Source organism: Biomphalaria glabrata, chromosome 12, assembly GCF_947242115.1.
Source record: "Biomphalaria glabrata chromosome 12, xgBioGlab47.1, whole genome shotgun sequence".
Lineage (NCBI taxonomy): Eukaryota > Metazoa > Mollusca > Gastropoda > Planorbidae > Biomphalaria > Biomphalaria glabrata.
The window spans coordinates 29,445,977-29,466,898 of record NC_074722.1 but is presented as its reverse complement, the minus strand read 5'-3'; the positions used below and the strand labels follow the sequence as shown (position 1 = coordinate 29,466,898).

General features: G+C 32.5%; 2 protein-coding genes across 4 annotated transcripts; one reads left to right on the top strand and one right to left on the bottom strand.

The window, feature by feature from the left end:
* Window positions 1–4,654: 4,654 nt before the first annotated feature.
* On the top strand, window positions 4,655–13,019 carry LOC106067700 (leukocyte receptor cluster member 1 homolog). Of its 2 annotated transcripts, none has more exons than XM_056005642.1 (7): window positions 4,655–4,846; window positions 5,829–5,928; window positions 6,038–6,193; window positions 6,565–6,673; window positions 9,300–9,360; window positions 9,473–9,581; window positions 10,492–13,019. In XM_056005642.1, exons 1-7 carry the CDS (start codon window positions 4,824–4,826, stop codon window positions 10,765–10,767), a joined length of 834 nt encoding a protein of 277 aa, XP_055861617.1. In that variant the 5' UTR covers window positions 4,655–4,823; the 3' UTR covers window positions 10,768–13,019. The 2 variants fall into 2 exon arrangements, with proteins under 2 accessions (XP_055861617.1, XP_013082382.1); XM_013226928.2 differs by having other exon boundaries at window positions 4,657–4,846; window positions 9,297–9,360.
* On the bottom strand, window positions 12,716–20,872 carry LOC106067710 (serine/threonine/tyrosine-interacting-like protein 1). Of its 2 annotated transcripts, none has more exons than XM_056005641.1 (10): window positions 20,854–20,872; window positions 18,569–18,630; window positions 18,093–18,192; window positions 17,893–17,961; window positions 17,155–17,222; window positions 16,744–16,889; window positions 15,989–16,086; window positions 14,219–14,331; window positions 13,099–13,253; window positions 12,716–12,850 (listed from the first exon to the last, which is right to left on the bottom strand). In XM_056005641.1, exons 2-9 carry the CDS (start codon window positions 18,590–18,592, stop codon window positions 13,122–13,124), a joined length of 750 nt encoding a protein of 249 aa, XP_055861616.1. In that variant the 5' UTR covers window positions 18,593–18,630; window positions 20,854–20,872; the 3' UTR covers window positions 12,716–12,850; window positions 13,099–13,121. The 2 variants fall into 2 exon arrangements, with proteins under 2 accessions (XP_055861616.1, XP_055861615.1); XM_056005640.1 differs by lacking the exon at window positions 20,854–20,872 and adding an exon at window positions 20,552–20,741.
* Between the last annotated feature and the right edge of the window lie 50 nt (window positions 20,873–20,922).

Genomic DNA, 20,922 nt, shown 5'->3' with positions numbered 1-20,922 from the left:
TAGTTTTTTTCTCCAACCCTAACCTATTTAATATATAATATAATTTTTATCTTATCTTATATAATACAGACGTTACTTCAAAAAAGAAGATGATTACGTCCTAAGCGTCATGCATTCAGTCATGCATATTAACCAATGACTTAAATTCTGCCAAGTCACTGGTTTTCCTGTCTAGCTCAGGCAACCCATTCCATGCTCTAATAGCACCAGGCATGCACCAAGGAAGAAGGAGCATTTGTACAAATTTGTCCTAGCTTATGCAACGAGGAATGTGCCTTTATCTTTGTGTCTTTCTGAGTATTTTATTAAGTTTTGTATTTGAAGATTATGGTTCAGTGTTTTATCTATAGGCCTAATTGCTACCGTACTTTACTTTTGAGTCTTCTATCCTGAAGGCTTTCTAAATTTAGTGATTTTACTAAAGGTGTTACTAAAGGTAGATTGTCCTGTACTCGATCTATAAACATTCCATAGTGCTATCGGAAATGTTGAGTCACTCTGCAGTTTCGTGACTGGCGACTAATAGAGTTGTCCTCACAATAGTTATAGGCCTACAAATTCTCTAAATATGGTCAATCATCATTTAGTTCCTCGAAGGCAGTATTTACATCGGCAGTTGGAACCATGGTTGGAACAAATGAGATTAAACAAACATTTGCGGCATAAGAAAAGTGAAAGCCAGCTTAACTAATCCTTACACGCCAAAGTTTGCAAATGTTGCGGCAAAAGACTCCTTGGTTTGATCAAAGAGAGATGACGCAGATGATCAAGATTTCTGATTTCATACCTAAACCACTACATTTCAAAATCATATATATATTTTTAGTAAGCTATGCATTTTAGATATTGGTTGAAAAGGAGAATGAGATAGAATTTTAAAGTAATCTCTTTCTCTGCAAATACGGCATACCATTAGGCCTACATCTATTTATATTGAAGAAGATAGAGACCTCAAACAAAAATATTGCTACCCAGGACCTTCACTTATTAAAATCCGTATCCGCACAATACATTTATAAGTATGCGCTTTTTGTCTTGCGCTATTTTGTCCATGCTATTTAGCCAGGTCACCATAACACCTTACAGCCGCTCTGTTGTCCATCTACAAATAAAATTCATTTTAAAACTCATAAAATCCTTTTTTGTTAATGGTTGTGTAAAAAAGTTTGCATTTATTTTTTTTACAAACAATAACATTTGCTTTCAGAAGACCCAGAAGTAGCTATGTTGCATCCTTTCCCATCCTTCTTACAGGTCTATGGTTTCCAGTCGTCTGGAATGTGCTCTGGACTGTCATTCAGGTGTCTTGAAGGTCCCAAGTTCAAACCCTGATCGCTACCATACCCCATCGTCCTAATGGATGTTTAGGCTAGGGTGTAATTATCACAAGAATCTGAAGGAACATCAGAATCACGTAAAACATTTGGTTTTATGTTTTGCTTCTTTGTTTTATAAGTTTAATCATTTTCTTTCAATAATGAACGATGGTGGCCATCATGGCGCCTGTCCAAAGTGCAAAACACAGCAGACCTCCAAAGGTATTTTCAGTAACACTTTTAATTTATGCTTTTGATTTCTAAGCATAACCATAACGACTAACGATTTTAACCAATACAACAATTAGGCCGAGGCCTACATTTAATTTACGTTTTCTATTAAAATTTCACACCACACCTTTTTTAGAAGTACTGAATTTCGTGGGCACTAGCTGGGAAGTGGCTGTGAAAGTCGCCTGTTAGATTAATCTATGTGGATTAATCCCCGCTTGAGGGGATTAAATCTATGTTTTTCTCAATATTTTACAAAAAAAAAATAAAAAATATTACGTTCGCCACGCGACTGGTCAGATAAGATGTTTCAGTTATCGCCTGAAGCTCATACATAGTTGTTCGGGGCAAAGCCCCGGGCGCCAGGCATTTTTCTACATTTCTGAGCTGAGAATCTCTTTCTCATGGTGTTTACAACGCATTATTTTTCTCATAATAGGAAGATTACAAGTCAAATAGAATTAAATTAAGAAGGTTTGGGACATCCTGATACTAAACTGTGAAAGACTTTCGAAGTAGTAAGTTTTATTTTAAAAGTTGCATTTTGGAAAAGTGCATTTTCCCCACTTGGGTGTCACCCCCTGGCGGGCGTCACACGGTGCGACCCGCACCCCCTAGTGATGCCACTGGCGCCGCCTCTTGTCAACTTGAGCGGAAACCCGACTCATCTTCAATTCTTTCTCCAGGAAGAACATTTATATCGCTTAGAAATTATGTAGGCAACATCATTCCCGGAAAGAGAAAAAACAACAACGGACTAGTTTTAGTGAAATTTCATTTCTTTACGTAAACTTGGATTAGAGACAGTGTTACTGCAGCGATTGATGACCTGCTAACTATCATTAAAAAAAAACGCAAGCTTAAAATCTATGGCCATAATACAAGATCTTTGGGACTCGCAAAGACCTTCCTTCACGGAACTGTAGGCCTACCAGGAAAAAGAAAAAGAGGCAGACAGAGAAAGCGATGGGAAGACAAAATAAAAGAATGGACGGACCTGCCATTGAAAGAGGGTTTAACTAAGGCAAAAAGACAGAGAGGAATGGAGAAAGACGGACGACGAGTTTTGCATGGTGCCCCAACGGTCCAATGGACTAAGGCAGGGGTGGGCAACATTTTTGTATCGAGGGCCGCATTAAAAAAAGTTTGGGAATGGCGGGCCGCATATATATATATATATATATATATATATATATATATATATATATATATATATAAGCTTGCTGTGTACAATGTCTTTTAATTCATATATACACTGTATTATATTCACGTTTGTTTCTTTTTCTTCACACTCCACGTTGAATTACAACAAGAGTTAGCAATTTTTTTAAACCAATTTTAATTTTTTTTTAAAATTGCTGTTGTCTTTTTATATCACAAAATCCCCCCCCCCCCCCTCCCCAAAAAAAATACATTTGTACTTAATGTGCACTATTTTAATTCTTACACTCGTGCATAATGTTCCGGAACTGCGGAACAAGCTTACTAGTTGTTACCCCTGTGACTGCTGTCAAATTACAGTCAGTCAACATTGACAAGTGAATATACTATTTTAGTTTCCACAAAACAGTTGCTTGCTCACTGAATGAGACAATTTATGTTCCGGAAGTTAAATGTCGGGACGAGCGAAGCCTTCCCTTGTGGAGCATCACCAGAGAATGCTGACCATGTTCTTCAATGGTGCATACTAAATCAAGGGACCCGAACAAGACTCTTCAAGGAATATTCGTAGAACTGCCTGATCTGGAAACCACTACGCAGTTTATATCTTATTACTGATCTGAACCCTCCAACATGTAGAATGAGAACGAAGAAGAAGAACTGATGTATGTGTACCCAAATAGTGTGAACAGCAGCAAAGCTTTTTTTAAGTGTGGAAATACAGCTTCTGGCACCCATAAGACTCCCGTGTTAGTACTGACTGGAACTTCTCTTTGCATCGAGTTATGTCCTCTGGATCGGCTTCTGTGCTAAATGGCGAGCTGATTGTATTTAAAACTGGTTCTTGACGTCTTAAAATTTGCTTTTATAAATTGCACAATAAAGGAATCTTTATAAGTGTTGTACTTTTAATCATTTCACTAAAAATAGTTTCACCTTTCAGCAAAGGTAAACGACAAATACTCTTTTCCTTTGCTTGCTTGTAGAAATGGGAAAGTCTTGTTTGAAAAGATTTAACATGTATGTACATTTCATATGCTAACAATCAATTGCTATAGCAATTATAGGTTAAATAAAACATGAAATTTGTCTTCCACTCTTTGTTAGAAATATTGGTAACAAGGTCAATGTCCTTCAAGGAACAAAACACTTTCTTCCTTGAGATTTTAATTTTTTCTCATTTGCCTTGCCTATGCTAAGATAGCGGATATATTGAATTATTTATTCGAAATCAGACTACCTGTGGCTAACAGCTCTAGCCCTATTAATCTTCCATATTATGTGTATGTGCGCTTTTCAATGTTGAAATTATATGCAGCTTTGTGCAAACTTTCTTGTTTCGAATTTATGGTTCTCAGTCAAAGATATAGCTCCATCAGTTGTTACACTTGCCATCTTGTTCCAAGCCTACCCAACACTCAGACATTGTGTGTATCGATGTATAGCCAATAATCATTAGTCTTCGTTTACTTAAAACTGTTTATAATCAGACAGTTTCAATAATTTATGTAAATGTTATTTATAATATTTCCATTTTTATATCTTTATACTATAGGCAAACCTGATTTCTGTATGTGTCGGCGGGCCGCATAAAACACCTCGGTGGGCCGCATGTGGCCCGCGGGACGTAATTTGCCCACCCCTGGACTAAGGGATAGGTAAAAGTGGAAAAAAAAAACAACAACTTTGATTCAAAACATAGTGTTAAATTAATATGAATGAAAAAAACAACTAAATATTGTGCTATCGTATAATTTTTTTGCTCTTATAATGTATTATTATTTGCAATACACAATTGTAAAGTAAATTTCCTCACGGATAAAAAAGATTTATTATTATTATTTTTATTTGCCTATATTTATATAGTCTAGTAGAGCCACTATTTTTGAAGTTGTTTATATATACAAGCTGGCAGCCAATATTATACATAAAATTCATCAAATGAAAAGAAACGAAACAAATACATTCTAGATACTAGATAATTCATAAAATCTAATGTAAACAATGATCTCATTCTAGATATAATACATCTAATCTAGATCTAGATCTAGTTCTATGATCTAGTAGATCTGGAGTGGATACCGCTAGTCTACAAAAGTTTTGAAAAAAGAAAAGATGAACATTCTTCCTCATAAAAGGTAATAAGAACTCTTAACTCTTTACTAGACTAGATTAAATCGTTATTTATAATCTTACTACTTAGTCTTAGTGAACTTGACTTAGAAGACTTAGAGTACTTAGACTTAGAGGACTTAGTCAACTTAGTGGCTTAGTTAGTAAATCTAGATCTAAGTGGTCTTCTACTAAGTTATAAGTTCTACTTCTAGACTAAGACTACAGACTAGATCTAGTACTATTTTACTATAGTCTATAGACAGTATAAGTTTAAGTTATCTAGACTAGTATAACTTTAACTAGTATAACTTTACTATAAGTTAGACGGTAACTCAGTAACTGAGTAAGTAAGACGGTAACTCAGTAACTGAGTAAGTAAGACCGTGGCTGTGTGAGTGTGATCAGTGTTGACCTGTTGAGTGTGACTGTCTCTGTGAGTCACTTTGACGTCTTAGACTGTAGAATAGATTCTATAGTTTCTAGATCTAAGTTATAAATTAGATTTGCTGATAAGATCTAATAGTAATAGTCAAATTGAATAGTAATTTATAGTATATATTTACTTTATATAATATATATATCTAGTCAGATATAGTTTAGACTATTAGATGCCGCTATACTACTATAGTGATATAGACAATGTATTTAATTTATATAGTATAGTCTATAGATCAATTGAGTAGAGTAGATCTACTATCTATAATAGATTAAAATAGAATCTAGATTTCTAGATCTAGAATCTAGATATATCATAAAGTTAAGTGAGGAAGATCTGTGGACTAGTTATCTATAAACATACATATATATTTATTAAATTTATAATTGCCATTTGTTGCGTTTAAAACAGTATACAAATATCTCTCAGCAAATCCCTTTGGACACTAGAAATATGGTACTCATTATTGAAAGTTTTTTTTTTTTTTAAATTTTGGTGAGAATTTAAATCTTGCATAAAATGATAGGAAAGCTAAATCAGAAATATAACATTCAGATTTGATTATCCAGCTGGCATGTGAGAACCAAGAAGAACATAGAAAAAGTTAGAAGGGATGAGGAGAAAGCAGCTCTTGAAGAAAAAGAAAAACAAAGACGACAAGCTCTAGCTGTAAGTTTGTTTTCTTTTTGTGATGACATTGGTTCCTGGTTCCTTTTCATTAGAATATTATGCTTATTAAATTTAAAAATAACTTTTTAAAAATTGTATTCTCATTTAGGATCAAGAAGCTAGAACAGATTTACTTCGACTTCGAGCATCTGGAAAATCTGGCAAGCATGATAAGATCTCTTCAGATGTCACAAAGGATGTTGTTGTATATGAGAGTGATGGAAAAAGAGAGCATATAAATTTTTTTAAGGATATTGAAGATGGGGTATGATTTGAAAGTATCTTATATTGGATAATAATAATAATACACAAGATGTTTCCTTTTGAGACTTAAAAGGCTTGAGTGGTGAAGCTCACTTGCACATATAAACAACAGTTAATGAAAATATTTCTCAAGTCAGCCCAATGTCTTTACACTTTCTAACAAATGTCAGGTATCCTTTGTGCAGGATTCAACAAGATTCTTTAATTCCTAGTACTATTCCTCATTTCCATACACAACTATTTACACTCTGTATAATACATGACCTTTGGATTGCTCCCAAATACCTTAGAGTTATCACATACTTGTAAAGACGTTAATTAAAGTTTTATTATTAGGCTGACATTTCTTACTGGGTTATTTCACTTTTTCAGTTGAAACATGGCAAGAACAGGGAACATGAAGCTGAGAAGAAACAGGAGCAGGAAGAATTTGAAAAGAAAATCGGACTTCTTACATATCTGGGCCAAAGTACAAAAGAAGGTAAACTCACTGTTTCCTAGTGGCACTGAGTACACCACTGTCCACTCAGATCAGCAGATATTTCACATCGATTTTGTAAAAATACTAGCTTTCAACCAATTTTTTAAAGTGTCTGGCTTAAAATTCCTTATATTCTTACTGTATCTGAGATAGTCTCAGATTTGAGATGTAACTTTTTATTCCCTTACTCAAACCTTACTTCTCTGATTAATGAAAGACTTGCTGACTATGAAGTCTCACTAGAGTTTCAGAGTTATATATTACATGACGACTAACATACAAAACAGCTTATGAAATTTAACTAATGTATTAAATAATATGACGACGCTGTATTACAGCTACAAGTTGCCTCAAGCAGACAGATTGGGACATGTTTGTAAACAATAGCTCTGACATAGATGAACTTATCACAACCATTGATTGTTATATCCAGTTCTTTTTGTTTAGTAGTAGACAGTTGTAGTCAAAACAAATTTCCATTTGTTTAAAGCAATAAAGTTATATTGACTGTTGTAAATAACAGGTTTAGTTAAAAATAAATTTAAAAAAAAAATGGGTTTGCATTATAATGGTCCATTCCTGATGTCAGGGCCGGTCTTAAGCCACTGCAACCTATGCAGCCGCAGTGGGCCCCACGCTTTCATAGGCCATGCGCTAAGTATATCTCTAATTGCATAATGATGCAAAATATACGAAAAAGTCGGGGAAATTATTTTTAAAATCTCCTGAAGATTAGACAAAATTGTTATATGGAAAACACAAATCTAACGCGAATAAAAAAAGCATTGTCAGCTTTCATATTTAAATAAAAATATAATAATAGTGCGAATTTTAACCGAAATGAATGTTCCAATAGAATCACAATACGTTTTTAAAACTATCAAAACCCGAAAATGAGAACATAATCACTTCTAGTGAGACAGCTGAAACAGATTATATGAAGAATGCAAAAACTGCAGTGGTGAATGTCGTAAGAGAAGAAGATAACACTAACAACTGATCAACATGTCTTAAGAAATGAAGGCAATAATGTAACAACTGCTTAACATGTAGTTATAGATAATGAGCTAAATGTGGTTGATTCATTGAGAAATCTGGATTATCCTGCTATGTGTCTAGAAAAAATGGAAAGATCTTGTATTGACTATTTATTACAAAAGGTCAAACCTGGGTAATGGTGAAAGTGTTTTGCGTCCTTGGCTGATATATTCTGTGTCAGCAGACAAGATCTATTGTTTCTACTGTCGTCTACTGGAAAAACAAAAAAGTTCCTTTTTAAATGAATGACCAGTGGCAAAGCTGTACCACAAGGCTAGCAGAGCATGAAAAAAGACGCCATGACGGGTTGCTGTGAAGCTGGAGCAAGACAAGTAAAAAAAAAACAACAGGTATTGACAAAGTTCACTAGGAGATGCTTTATTCTGAAACTAAACGTTGGATTAGTTGCAATTGTACGATTTCTAGTGAAGTGCAATTTAGCTTTCAGTGGGACCATTGAAAGATTTAAAGAGCCAAGTAATGGGAATTTCCTGGTCTAGTATAATTACTTGCAAAGTTTGATCCAGTAATGGGGAACAACTTCGGCGTGTTACCAATGCAGTAATTCATGATCGTTACCTGGGAAAGAAGATTCAAAACTAACTTATTACTGTAGTAGCTGATGTTGTGATGAATTCTATCCTTCGAGACATCAAGAATGCAGTGATATTGGATTGTACTCAAGTCACAACGAGCAGATGTTATCTGTATCTCTCAGATAAGGGTTAATGTGAGAGAGCTTGTAGTTGTGTATGAACGTTTTAAGTTTCTTCCTGTTGTTTCTTCAGGTGACAGCAAAAAAGAAGTTGGCTGGAAACATGGACGTTGTTGCAATCTTTCCAGCCAAAAGTCAAAGGAAAAGGCAGTATGATAAATCTGTGGAAAACTTCACACATTGAAAAGCTGAAGATGGCTACAGGATAAAATGTTTCAACAGAATTGTGAACACTGCAGTTTACTCCTTGCAGCTGAGATTTGAACTGTAACTGTGGCATCTTGTGAAAGAAGTTTCTCGCATCTTAAACTAATCAAGAATTACTTAAGATCAACAATTCACGAAGAGAGATTGAATTTATTTTTTAATACAAAATCTTAATTTTCACTTATTATCCTTATCCCTACACAGAATAGGCCCCGCGTAATCGGTTTCGCATAGGGCCCCGCAATTGCTAGGACCGGCCCTGCCTGATGTTACAACTTTAGAGTGGTTAAATTTGTCTTTCAAGTATAATTTTGAATAAATACAAATTACTGTACTTTCTAAGATGTGGCTTTTCCATATTTCAATGTTTTTCTAAAACTAATAATAGTATCTTCGAAATCTTTTTGGAAATATTTTTTTTTAGATTCACAATTTAAGGTTTATTTACACTTGCACATACAGGTAACACCCCAATTAAATTTTGGTGGAGGAGACTGGCCAAGTGATATAGAATCAGTACACTAGTATCATTTTTAGGCTTTTTTCAATAATTGGATATGTCTAACAAAGAAAGATGTTTCAGGGATTCTATTTGTATCAATATTCTACTGTATACAAAAAAAATTTTTGACTCCTAACATTAAATTTGTTTTTCTCATTTAGTAGAGCCTTGGTATTTAAAGAATATCTCAAAATCAAGTAAAGAAAGTGAGAGCAGCAGTCAGAAGTAAGCACAATTTTTAAAACATTCTAAAAACTTTACATTAAAAGTACATAGTGTTTTTCACTGCTTAGTGAATATTAGACTCACTTGTAAAATAGTTTTTTTTTTACTTCAGAAATGTTTCCAAACCAGAGACTTCACATTCAATGGACCCATTAATGCAAATGTCTGAGTATTTGAAGAAGAAACATAAGAGCAGCGAAAACAAGAAAGAACAAAAAAAGGTTTGTGTGTTTTAAATATTTTTTTATTATCAAAGAGCTGTTCATTGTTACACATAAGATGCTATGCAGAATCAAGCCCAACCTACACATGCCCCGAATGTAATTGTCTTTTCTAAGTCAAGTGATAGGATGCCACAGCCATTGTTGTATACAAAGTAACATGAGATATTGCTCATCTTTAATCATGTACAAGTAGCTTCTGCCTCATAGACACTCAAAAATAGAAATAACAATTTCGCTAGACGACTGCCACTTTGCAGGAGGATTCAGCAACTACACTGCAGCTTGGGTATTGTTGAAAAACAGAACATTTATCAGGGAGACAGTTTGGACAAAGTAAAAGAATACTGATAAAATTCAAGTTCAGCCTTAATGGATATAAAAAGCATCCTTTACAAAGATATTGTTTACTCATTTTTAGAAGTATTTTATGAGATTTAAAATGTAAATAGCTTTGGTGGGGGGCACCATGCAAGATTCATTGATTGTCTTTCTCCATCTTGCATGGTGCCCCAATGGTCCAACAGACTAAGGGATAGGTAAATGTAAAAAAATAACTATCAGTTTGCCTCTCATCTTTCTCCCACTTTTCCATTTTGTATTTATGTTTAGCATTGTGTAAATTTGATGTTCAGATCATGTAGTTTTGTTACAATCATTTTTAGCTTTTTCACTGGTGACAATTTGTTATTATAAAAATATGAAATAGAAATGTTATTGTTTTTAGCTGTTTGACAGGTGTTATCAATAAAATAGATTTCTGGAATCATACAATATGATCAACTAGTTTTAATATGAAAATGATACCTTTTTTTTTTTCTTGCTATTTTTTGAAATAAAAGATGTTAATGCAAGATTTGTAGAACATTAATTTTAAAGTTTTATGCAGCTTTTTAAAAATTATCATTAGGTTGATAAAAACAAGTCGAAACATACAGTGAAAACTCCACAGTCAACCTCCCACAGCTCATCTGCTTCACATCCCTCAACTAGCAAGTCAATGAATCAACTCAGAGAGGAAAGGCTGAAGAGGGAGAGAGAAGAAAAAGCCAGGATAGCAGCCTTGCTAGGTAAAAGAAAAAGTGGTGAAGAAGTCATTAAGGAGTATGATGAACGAGGAGACAGAGGAAGGGGAGTAAAGAGGCAGTACAATGCACAGTATAATCCAGATTTCTTCAAGAGATAAAGACACTTCATTCACACCATTCAATGTATTACTGTGATACCCTATGTGGTATGTCTCACTTGAGCAACTAGGAAGTTGCAGTTCTGCACTAAATTAAAAAGTTCAGTGAAACAACAGAGTTAACGTGAGTCAAGTGATAGCCGCAACCAGTAGTTTTTGCTCTGTATTTCATGTGTGCGATTGAAATAAATGTCAAATTAAAATATAAATGAGATATTGATATTAACATACACCAGACCTGTAGAAAGGGCACAAGAAACTTTCACATTTGTTTATGCAGAAATAGGGGGAAATTCCACAGTGAAGTTTCAGTGTAAAATATGTAATCATACATGAATATATAAGAAATTTTAATATTACTTATCTAAAAACTTTTTTTTAAAGTGTAGATCCTGTAAATAAAATGTGAGCAGCTCTCCTTATGAGAATATCAAGAGAGAGGCAAAACCATTCTTTTACACTGTCCATTTTATAATGTTTTGTTATTTTGCTTCTAACTGTAGTTATAATGTGTCCTAATAACTTTCATGAACTCACTCCCTTGTCATGTATGGGTATAGGATTTGGTGTACATGTTGAGTTTTGTTCAACTTCCTAAGCTCACAAGTGAATTAAACAGGGAGAAAAAAAAAATTTAAGTTTGATTTAATGAGATTACAGTTAAGTAAAGTCTTCAGACTAATTTACTCATGGATAATATAGATTTTTATTATTGTGACCATGAATTTGTGGGTTTTATTTTCTCAGATCTAGCTTTTTTTGATGAGATTGTATATTTATTTTAGATGCAAATAGTTTAATTACTTTTTAAAAAATCTATACCATTTATACTAATTGTTGGCTGAAGTAAGTAATTGCTAAATAATTAAAATATCTTAATTGGATTTGAAGTTTTAATAAAAGTTTTAACAATAATTTCAAAATGTCTTATCATGTTTAAAGCCTGTTGTAAGTTTTATTTATATTTACACATTATCTTTAAAAAATATCATTAAGCTATTAAAATCTACTTCTGTAAGAATTCTCTTGTTATATTACATATAAATGTAGGTCTAAGTGAATCTCAGCTGGGTAATAGTAATGAAATTCTGCACTCTTCCTTAAAGGCTAACTGGTCATGGGGTATGCACACTGGACTGTGGTCCAGTCGTCTCAATGGTCCCAGGTTAATACACTGTCTGCTGTCATCCCCTGTTGTCCTGTGAGGTGTTTGGATTAGGATGTTGAATATCTTCAACTCTGCAGGAACATTTGAAGCTTGCAAAACAAACCAAAAATTGTTAATCTACAGACTCAGAGAAAGCCCTTATTATATATTTTAATCAGATGTGACATTTTCATCATCACTTTCAAAAAGGGGACAGAATTCTTATTGCTCTGAGATCATTTGTTGCTTTACTTACTCTCATAACTTTTCTACATATCCTCCCCCCCCCCCCCACCACATCTTTCCTTCCTCTTTTTAACATTTTGGAAGTTTTAATGTTCTAGGAGTTTCAGAATATGAAATGAACATTGTTTCTACTAGTGTCAATTATCCTCTCCGATGTTGTGTTTTGTTGCTAGCACATTGACCAACTGCTTTATGTTAACCAAGTAGCCTCTGATGGGATAAATTGGAGAAAAAAAAAATACCCAGAAAAACACATAGATAAGGCACATTTCTTATTCTATATTCTAGGAAAGGTGCTCCCTTATTCCCTAGTGCCAGGTTGGGTTACCTGAATCAACCAGGACAACCAAAGACTTAGCAAAGTCGCTAATTAAGAAGCACAACTAGATTAAAACATGGATACGAATACTATAGGATGTAATTATCTTGTTTTGATGGAATGCCTGTAATTTATAAGAAATGTTGATAGTTGGCAGCTAGAACATTTTCACTGCATTGTCCTGCAGCAAAGTTATGTACTGAGAGACAAAAAGTTTAACTTCTAAAGATAGGAAACAAAGTTCACAAAACTTTAATTTAAAACAAAAATTGTACAATATTAAACATTAATTAATAATAAAATAAAACGATACATGATACCAGGGTTACTTATTGCTTAGCAGCAGATACTGTTTTTGTCTGAAAATGCAACTGAAAGATAACAGAAAAAATGTGAAGATATTTTCAAGCGATGTTTATAATTGTATTTTATTATTTTATTATATTTACATCATAAGGTTTTAATCATTTTAAAACGTAAAGATTTTTTAGTTTAGTGTTGTTGTTTTTTTGTATTAAAAATAAAATCTTTCAAGATGAATGTCAGATTTCTTGTTTGTTATGGTAATAAATACAGTGCCATTCAGTATTATCTGTGTGATAATTGGAATGATACACACCAGTTGCCAACTTGAAATCTTTTTCAATAGTTAATACTTTCTAGATCAGTTATTTTGCTGCCATGGATTTCCTCTTCCCACTGCGACAGTTGTTCCATGAAGCTTTGGTTAGGTTTGATGGCTTCATTACATTTTTTCATGTGACTATAGGCCTCCTGTAATATCAAACAAATTGTGGATGTCTATATAGTTTTGATAGATAACTTGCACAATATACCTCAACCATTTAGAATTAGCAATGCTATTTTGAAGTCAACAAAATTATATTCAATATATGAAAAGTAGATTACTTTTTTTTTTATTAATTTTTTTTTTTACTGTTATTATTAATCACTTCCCTTTTTTTTTAAAATCAATATTCTTTCTTTTCTTCCCTTCTTTTAAATAATTTGTGAAATATTACAAAATATGTAATTAAAACAACATAACCAGTTAGGAAAGGGAGAAAGAAATTGATATAACTCTGTGAATGTTACTGTAATTGCTTTTTAAATGTATAAAAAAAAATTGAATAGAATTCAGGTCTAAAGGGGACTAATACAACCTATACTACCAGATCTGTCAAGTATAATTTCTTTCCCTTGTTTGATAGTGGGAAGTGTGGTCGAGAGGCTGAGTGCGCTTGAACTTAGCTTGGCTTGGCTACCTATGAAAGGGGCTCGAGGTTCAACACCCGACTCGGACAGAGTTGTGTTTACTGAGCGCCTAAAGGCAGCACAGAAAAACCTTCTCCTAAATACCCCCTCTCCCACTGGTCCACAACTGAGATTGGACCAAAGCGCTCTGAGCATAATATAAGCATGAAAGTAGCGCTATATAAAAGCCATAATTTAATTTTTTACCAAACACAGTATAATTAATTACCAATAGTTAAATTAACTAATTGGTTAATTTTTTTTTTATTCTTGTTTTGTCAGGTAAAAGAAATAATTGTGCAAAATTTTAGCTCGGGAGAAATAATGTGTACACACATTATAAGCTTTGTAAAAATAACCAAAACCATTTCAATACTATTGCTCTTTACTAGCAGTTTAAAAAGAAAGTCTTTCCTCAACCCCACACTATTGGCTTAGAACAATTTTGTATTAGGCAACTAATACAGTTTTGTTAATTTCTTTACCTGTAAAGTCCATTTAAAATGATGAATAAGAATGGCTATAATCACTGTCACACATCGACCAATACCAAGAAGGCCAAACACAAGCACAGCAAATTCTTCCTCAAAATGAGTGTCTTGTGTGAAAAAAAAAATGTGATGTGAATTCAAGGAATTTCTTATTATGGCAAAAAGGTTTTAAAAATTGAAAGTTTTAAAAATAATTATAAAATTGGTCAGTAATATGTAGAACAAAATGAAACTTGTCTTAGCCTTGAGTTCAAATCATTACTTTCATCATGCTTTTTTTTTCAGCTTGTACTTTTTATTAATAAAACTAAATTTATTATATTTGTTTTTAAAGCTATCAAGATTTAAAAATGTATGTAATTATTAAGTGAATTTATATAATAGTTGTACTAACACATTATGTTACACATAATAATACCTAGTCTAGATTACAGGAAGAGTGTTGGTTTTTTTAGCGGTCCCAAAAGGGGAAAAGACGCTATTAGTTTTATGTGAATATCTGTCCGTCCGTCCCATTTAGATCTCGTAAACTAGAAAAGATAGTGAAAATCCGACATCACAATATTTTAGTCCATTCAAAGTTCTACGGTAGCAACGGCTACTTTTTCCTTTTCTAAATGCGAAAAATCTAATTTTTTAAATCTCTTATTCAAGCAGTTTATTATAAATATACACCACTTTTACTACTATTCACTATTAATAATAATAATAATAATAATCTTTATTATCCGTAAGGAAATTTGTCTTACAATTTGTGCATTACACCAAACAAAAAACATTATAACTATAAGAAACCAAAGTGTACATTCACACCAGACGCACTCATAATTTACATGTGACAAAGTTTATACCAGATTGTTCTTATTTAATGATTTGATTGCCAGGGGAACAAAAGAGTGTTTGTGTCTGTTTGTCTTGTATCTCTTTTGTGATGGTAAAATCACAAAATCCTGACACAAAGGGTGATTCTTTATTTCGAGGATCTTGTTAGCTTTTTTATAGATGTTTGTCTCAAACAACTGCCCAAATGGGGTTTGTTTTTTGCCAATGATTTTGCCAGCAGCATTTAGGATTCTATTAAGTTTATTTTTATTTTTAATGCTCAGATTGCCATACCAGGCAGTAATATTGAAACTTAAAATATTGCAGATGTGAGCGTGATAAAACATAGCCAAGGCCTTTTCGCTAACATTAAACGAGGACAGTTTTCTTAGTAGTCGTAATCTTTGCTGCCCTTTTTTGCTGATATAATCAGTATTTGCAGTAAAATTTAGTTTATTGTCTAGGATAGTTATTTCCATTCCTACTGTGTCTGACAATCACTACACATTTGTGTCAATCTATAAGGCAAAATCTTTTAAAAATGGTGCATTTATATGAAAAAAAAATTAAGTATGAAACATGCGATAGTGAAATCAGATTTCCAATGGCTTTTGTTTTGCTTCTGAAATCTAAATTTAACTGAGCTAAAAAACAATAGCTACTTTGCCCTATAGAAGCTACTAATTGAAGACCACACTAGGAAACAGTTCTAGGGATCAAATTTTAATTTGCAAAAAATAGGCTACTAAAGCACTGCTTTAATCAATATATAGATTCCAGGCACAAGCTTACAGAAAATAAACAAAGTATTAAATAGAATCTGAGGCTATGCCAATGTTGTTTTCCAATTATGCTCTCCTTTTTATGCCTCTGCTTAATATACTTTTTTTGCTTACATAGACCTACATATAAGAAACCTGTAAATAATGCTTTACCACTTACCTATGAATTCACAGGCAGACTTGAAGTGACTAAACAGGTCTGCTTCCATGTTGTCATCCACTTGAATGTGAAGTAGGTGTGTCCCAGGCTCTGAGAAACTGATGATAATATATGATTGATTTATGAATAGTTACAGTAAAAAGATCTCACTAATTAAATTGTAAACAGAAAAAATTACCTTCATCAATGGATCTCATAGTTTCACTGTCTTAAAATATTTTACGTAAATCCATAATTTACATTAGTATTTTGTACAGTAATTTTACAGATGATATTAATCTACAAATGAAACATTATTTCAATATTAAACACTCTGTTTTTTTTTAGTTGGATTGTTGAACCTGCGCTTAAAAACTCTAGAAACCTCTAATCTTTCAGTTAACAGCGGAGTGATTTATCACTTAACCACCACACCCCACAGTTTTAATTTATTTCTCAGCCTTCATCCTTCATATATCCCTTAGTCTATTGAACAGTTGGGGCATCATACATGATCTGTTGACCACCTTTATCCATTCCTCTCCTTTTGCCTTGAATAGAATCTCTTTCAATGACAGGACCATTCAATTTTAAATTATCAGCCCTAACTGGTGAATAAATATTTAAAATTCTCCTTTTCCTTAAGTGAATTCAATGTTTTTCAAAATTATTTTTGAAGGTAGTTTCAGATTTTCTCAATCATGCATGTTGCCAGCACTTTCTATTTTGCTCGATTTACTTTCATAAACTGTTAGGACTAGAATTTCAAAACTTACAAAGTTTCAGCCTCCACACAGCAATTGATGTGACCTTTAATTTTCAAGTGCTTCTGAATGTGTGGAGTGTTGCCATGCCTCCAGTTCCCTACATACAAGAGACCCTGAAGTACTTCTATCGGGTAAGATTCAATTGCATCTAATTCCTGTTTTGAACGGAAAATCAGTTACCTGTAATTGTTTTTTTTATATATCATTTATTTGTAATTATTATATTTGTTTAAAAAGTCAGTACAAAGAATTGGCAACAAAATCTATGCATTGCCCTAAGATGGCAACAATACATGATAAATAACATAGTTATAACATAACTATGTCATCATGCCTTTTAATCTTGAAAATAAAATTAATTTTTAAATAGAAAACTTCAAAATCACATAAATATATAATAGTATGAGAATAAAATTTTACCCTGGGTGTAAAGATAATTTTTTGTGTCCTCAGAAAAGGATAGAGTGCAGAGAACTCCTCATAGCCACCTACATATAAAAAATAATTTTAGTTTTAGCATTTGTAACTCAAAGAATAGCCAAACATATCAAGAATACATATACAGATTCTTTATACAACCTTTGCTGATATAACCAAACCTGGAACAGACATTAATTGTAACTTGAAACAAATAACATTTAGGGCTCATATTGCAAGATATTTTATTTCATTGACAAAATCAGCCTGGAAAACCAACAACTTAACAGAGTTGATGCATGAAATGGGTAGGCTGTAATTATCTTCTTTTTTGAGGTAACGTCTGTAATCTATAAGATAAGAAGATAAGAGACCCTAATATCTTTCTATTTTTGACAGAAAATTTTGTTGCATTTTTATTTCTTTAAGTAATAAAAGACTGCTATATATTAAAAAAAACAAACATTCCTGACAAAGCAGATTTAATTCTATTTTTCTTTCCTTCTATCTTAAACTGGGTTTGAAGTTGAAGCACCATCGTTAATGTTACTTATAGAGTAACACATGTATATTTATGACCACTTTCTTACAGTTGCTAAATTCAGAGCTTGCTCTTAAAAAAGAATGTTTTAAACCATTAGCAATATATTTTCTAGGCCAAACTGTCTCTTTAAATTTAATAATGCTTAAAAGAATCTATGCCATTTTTTTTTTCTATTTTGTAACTCTTTTAACTCTTACCTTTGAGTATCATGACTGGATTTCTGCTGCCAGTTTTCCATAATAAATTTGCACAATCTAAAGCAGGTGCTGTATGGAAATTAAAGATAATTTTTGATTTTTATTTTCATGTTTCATGCTTATTTTTTTTTTTCAATTCTTTTTTTTTTTAAAGAATCAACATTGTAAAAAAAAAAGCAGGAAATAAGTGTTGCACATACTTGATACTGTTAGCGCTGATGTGTTGCTGTCGTAGACCACAACATGTATCTTGCACTCCAGTTCAGCATCATATGGGATCATAAACTTATTGTCCTCATTCTAAATGGAAATTAATATATTTAGTTAAGTCTAGCGTTAAAGCCCTAATGGCAGTATTTTCTCTTCAACTTATTATAACATGTGATGGTAGCATTTCTAAGAGAGCTAATAATTGATTCAATAAAAAGTTACAATCTTTAAAAAAACCCTCTTTTGTTCAATAATTAATAGTTGAATTTGTAGACTACTTGAAAAAATAAAGATTATTAGTCTTAAGCTTTTGAGGCCTGCTATGCTTGGTTTACATATTTGATAATCTGAATGCATGTAGGGTTGTACAATTGCAAAAGAAATATCATATGTCATATGGTATAGGTTTTTCTTTCAACAGTTGTTGAAAACTATGAATTCTTACAAACATAATCATTAAACTTACTTTTGGTGCTTTTTTCGCTGTCATTATGTGACTTTCATTGTATTCATTCTTGTTTCTAGCATCTGTATCAAATATAAAGTTAATGAGAAAATAGAATAGAAATAGACATTTTCATGGATTTAAAAAAAGTTGTTTTGAATAGCCATTTTTCCTGCAAAGCAAGCTCAGTATTGTATGGTCCAATTTTCTTTTTTTTTGGACTGTAGGGGATGAGTAGGTATCTGGGAGAAGGTTTCCATTCCTTAGCAAAAACAACTCATGTTGGGATTCAGAACCCCTTGACAGGTAGCCAAGTAGTTTAGGCCATGGCTGCCAGGTCATGCGGTTTGTGCGCTGGACTGTCGTTTGGATTTATCAATGGTCCTGGGTTCAAACCCTGCCCGCTCCCATCCCCCGTCATCCAGCTGGAGGTTTGGACTAGGAAGTAAACTATCTTCAACTCTGAAGGAACATCCGAAACATGTGAAACATTTTACAAACAAACATTTTTTTACTCAGCCACACATCCCACAATTTAATTATTAATAAATAGGCCTATAATATGTATGGTATAGCACATTTTCAAATGAATATGTGACATGCTCCTTGTGTTCTGTGCTCTAGTTTACAAAACTTCCCTATCTCTAAAGACATATGAACTGTTTTCTTTATTCCATAATTAATCCTAGTCTTTTTTTATCATGAGGTTATTGTCACTATATAAAACCTATCCCAGAAAATCAATGAAACAAATGAATCTTTTACTTTCATGTGCCAAATTCCTATTTGTAAACTAGTATAGCCTAACAGATTGCTATGAACCTATTCTATAACAATTTACATACTGTTACTCTGTTCCCAGGACTTCATATTGTTTATTATCGTCAGAACATCCCCACCTTTTCTTTTTCTTGAAATTCCAATAACCTGGCCACATTTTAATGATCCCCAATGAGCCTGTGAATTGTTGTATCTGTTACAATGAAATGAAACAGCCCACTTTCTTTCTCTCTCTCACTCTCTCTATCTCTCTCTGGAACAATCATTTCCCTTTTTTTCACCCAGCACACCATAATTTTCTTGGGCATAGACTTTCTACTTAAGACGACCTTCTTTATAATGCCCTCTCCCTGACACATACATGCGCACATGCTTGTGAACAAGTGTAATATTAAACCCCTTTTGCCCCTCAAAAGCTTGATATAAATGGCCAATACAATTTTAATTGTTCCCTCCCCTTAGATGCTTTTTTTATGGTGGTAAAGAAATTCTGTCTTTGTTAAATGTCTTTATACTCCCTTGTTAACATAATTTCTGTGGCATAAAATATCAGATGTGTTGTGTAACCTAGCTCACTGAAAGGGTTATAGTTCTATAACGAGTAGTGTCATGATTTAAATCTAGATTTCTAAATATATATAGGCCTATATAGAATAGATGTACAATTATAGGTAAAATGTCCCCAGAAGTACCCAATCATATTAAATATAGATTAGTCAATAATTTTAACTAGATCTAGATCATCTACTAACTAGTGAATTTAGTTTATATAGATTTTAATTTTTATTATGTAGGCATACAACAAGTCTAGTTGGTCAAGTAGGCTAATATAATGAGTGCATTTGTATTTATAAATATATAAATCTTCTCCTGTACTGAGTATACTATAGTCTAGACTCTAGACTATAATAGTATGTCTATATTTAATATTATAGTGAATAGTGACTATAGACTATAATATAGACATAGACTATCACTACAGAGTGTATATAGCCTCAGTTAGTAAGTATTACAATTTATAATATAGTAATAAAAATATAGATATAAAAGTATAGAACTAGTACCTACTAATATCAGTGGTCTACTATTATATTTAAATTATAATATACTTAGTTATTGATCTAGTTAAAATATATAGATCTAGACCAGTACAGTACGCTCAGTAGTGAGATGTGATTGTCATTGTGAGTAGACCTTATTTTATTTTTTACTAAGACAACTTACCAATTAAAAGGAGGTAGTTTATATCACTTAAATATGAATGATTCAAACCTTGTTGGAGCATATTGTAAAGCTCAGTAGATTCAATTAATTTTATACCTTCCATTATTTTTTAAAATGTGTTATTGTATCCTAATTTATCTAGATCTACTATAAAACCGAAAGCTGAGCCTCCTAACACTTTTTGTAAACAATAAGCATACACGATGAAATATAAAAACTTACGTATTTACAGTATATTATTTTTTATGTTACTATTAAAAATCGATGTTATGATAAACCCTTTATTTATTACATTATATTACCATATTATTTTTCCCTGAAATTTGTTTTATTCAACTATATGTTTTTGTATAACATTTGTAAAGTGTAGT

What these genes read in the sequence shown, in the direction of transcription:
- LOC106067700 (XM_013226928.2), top strand. Translation starts at nt 4,824, where the DNA reads ATGAACATTCTTCCTCATAAAAG. An exon ending in TTAAGGATATTGAAGATGGG is followed by an intron (nt 6,194 to 6,564) that starts GTATGATTTGAA and finishes TCACTTTTTCAG; the next exon opens with TTGAAACATGGCAAGAACAG. An exon ending in GGGCCAAAGTACAAAAGAAG is followed by an intron (nt 6,674 to 9,296) that starts GTAAACTCACTG and finishes TTTCTCATTTAG; the next exon opens with TAGAGCCTTGGTATTTAAAG.
- LOC106067710 (XM_056005640.1), bottom strand. Translation starts at nt 20,654, where the DNA reads ATGGAAGGTATAAAATTAATTGAATCTACTGAGCTTTACAATATGCTC. An exon ending in AAACTACCTCCTTTTAATTG is followed by an intron (nt 18,631 to 20,551) that starts GTAAGTTGTCTT and finishes TATTTGATACAG; the next exon opens with ATGCTAGAAACAAGAATGAA. An exon ending in TGTGTGGAGGCTGAAACTTT is followed by an intron (nt 16,087 to 16,743) that starts GTAAGTTTTGAA and finishes TATTATCATCAG; the next exon opens with TTTCTCAGAGCCTGGGACAC.